Source organism: Populus nigra, chromosome 5 (assembly GCF_951802175.1).
Source record: "Populus nigra chromosome 5, ddPopNigr1.1, whole genome shotgun sequence".
Lineage (NCBI taxonomy): Eukaryota > Viridiplantae > Streptophyta > Magnoliopsida > Malpighiales > Salicaceae > Populus > Populus nigra.
The window spans coordinates 9,538,376-9,540,457 of record NC_084856.1 but is presented as its reverse complement, the minus strand read 5'-3'; the positions used below and the strand labels follow the sequence as shown (position 1 = coordinate 9,540,457).

At 40.5% G+C, this 2,082-nt stretch overlaps 1 protein-coding gene across 1 annotated transcript; it reads left to right on the top strand.

Moving 5' to 3' along the window:
- The first annotated feature begins 257 nt into the window (after nucleotides 1-257).
- Nucleotides 258-1,658, top strand: LOC133694060 (mitochondrial uncoupling protein 5-like). The gene has a single exon (XM_062115484.1). The coding sequence runs from the start codon at nucleotides 572-574 to the stop codon at nucleotides 1,535-1,537; it is 966 nt and encodes a 321-aa protein (XP_061971468.1). The 5' UTR covers nucleotides 258-571; the 3' UTR covers nucleotides 1,538-1,658.
- Nucleotides 1,659-2,082: the final 424 nt, after the last annotated feature.

The window sequence follows — 2,082 nt, the reverse complement described above, 5'->3', positions numbered from 1 at the left end:
AGAAGATAGGAAATAAAGAAGAAGAAGAGGAAGAAATAAAGAAGAACCGGGCTTGCTGTTAATCATAAAAAATCAAACCTAGAGTCAAAGTCAAGCCACAGAAAGAGGTCAGGTCATGGCAGGAAAGGGCAGTTGAGGCTTGGCCTCCCTCCCCCTCATAAACCTAAAAGGCACTAAGATGGACCCCATCAACCCGCGTATTTTATTCTTACAGGACAGCTTCCACACGCCCCGTTCCAAGCATCGAATTTCTTGACAACTGTCCTATTCTATTTTCTCCTATTTCTATTCCCTCCTCCTCCTCCTCCACCACCCTCTAAAGACTCCTTACCTCTCCGCTCCCTAAACCATAAAAATATATATTTATCTCTTCTTGTTTGCCCTATTTCTACTAGCATGTCTCAAAGACCGAGCGTCCCTCATTCGTCTTCCATGCTTTTAGCCCACGTCTCCAGTGACTTGAAACCCAACTGGTAACATAAAAGAACAACAAAAACCCAATCTTGCGTACACGAAAACATTCTTTTATTCTTTGTAACCCAACCAAACGATACTTAGTTTGCTGATAATCATGGGTGTCAAGGGTTTTGTGGAAGGAGGTATCGCTTCAATTGTTGCTGGGTGCTCCACTCACCCTTTGGATCTCATCAAGGTCCGTATGCAACTCCAAGGCGAAAATTTGCCAAACCCACAACAAGTTCACAGTCTCCGCCCTGCTTATGCCTTCAACTCCGCCGCAATCCCTCATAATTCCGTCCACATCCCTCCACCACCACTACCGCGTGTGGGGCCAATTTCTGCCGGCGTCCGCATCTTCCAGTCCGAAGGTGTCGCCGCTCTCTTCTCCGGCGTCTCCGCCACGGTCCTCCGCCAGACTCTCTACTCCACCACGCGCATGGGACTCTATGATATTCTGAAGCAAAAATGGACCAATCCGGAGACAGGAAACATGCCGTTGTTGAGCAAAATAACAGCCGGTTTAATCGCCGGGGGGATCGGAGCTGCTGTTGGTAATCCAGCTGATGTGGCAATGGTTAGAATGCAAGCAGACGGGCGTTTACCTTCGTCCCAACGGCGGAACTATAACAGTGTGATTGACGCTATTACGAGAATGTCGAAGCAGGAAGGTGTTGCTAGCCTGTGGCGAGGGTCATCTCTTACGGTGAACCGCGCGATGATTGTTACAGCATCGCAATTGGCATCGTATGATCAGATTAAGGAAATGATTTTGGAGAATGGAATGATGAAGGATGGGTTAGGGACTCATGTGACGGCGAGTTTTGCAGCGGGTTTTGTGGCGGCGGTGGCGTCGAACCCGGTAGATGTGATTAAAACCAGGGTCATGAATATGAAAGTGGAGCCAGGGAAAGTTGCGCCTTACAGTGGAGCAATTGATTGTGCAATGAAGACAGTGAAAGCTGAAGGTATCATGGCCTTTTACAAGGGCTTTATACCTACAATTTCAAGACAGGGTCCTTTTACTGTGGTTTTGTTTGTGACTCTTGAGCAGGTTAGGGAGTTGCTCAAAGATTTCTAATTGACGATGATGATGACGAAAAGCATAGTATAATTGGGTTGATGGTATAATTACTAGTATCATAGGAACAAAATTTATTATTATTTTTATTTTTATTATCAACGAGATATGTTTTTCTTAATCTTTCATTTCACATTATGATGAATCGGGTAATAATTTTATTCTTGAAAATTTTTAATCATCTTAGATTTTTTTTCTATTTAAAATGGTGAGTAAAATTAATTTTTGTTTTACAGATAATGTATTTTATGTTTGGTAGTGTAATAAAAGTTGTTTTTTAACTGTTTTTTAATATATTAAAATAATAATATTTTTTATTTTTTAAAATTTATTTTAAACATTAATATATTAAAAGAATCTAAAATAAATTAAAATTTTTTTAAAAATTATAGTTGAACGGCGATGTGAAAAACATTAGTTGGTTGGGTAAGTTAAAGATTAAAATGTTATTGGTTAATGTTTTGATCTGTTTTTCTCTTGTCTTGACTTTGTACTTTGAAAATAGAATACAAAAACCATAAACTGGCAGTGATGTTTTAAGGTGA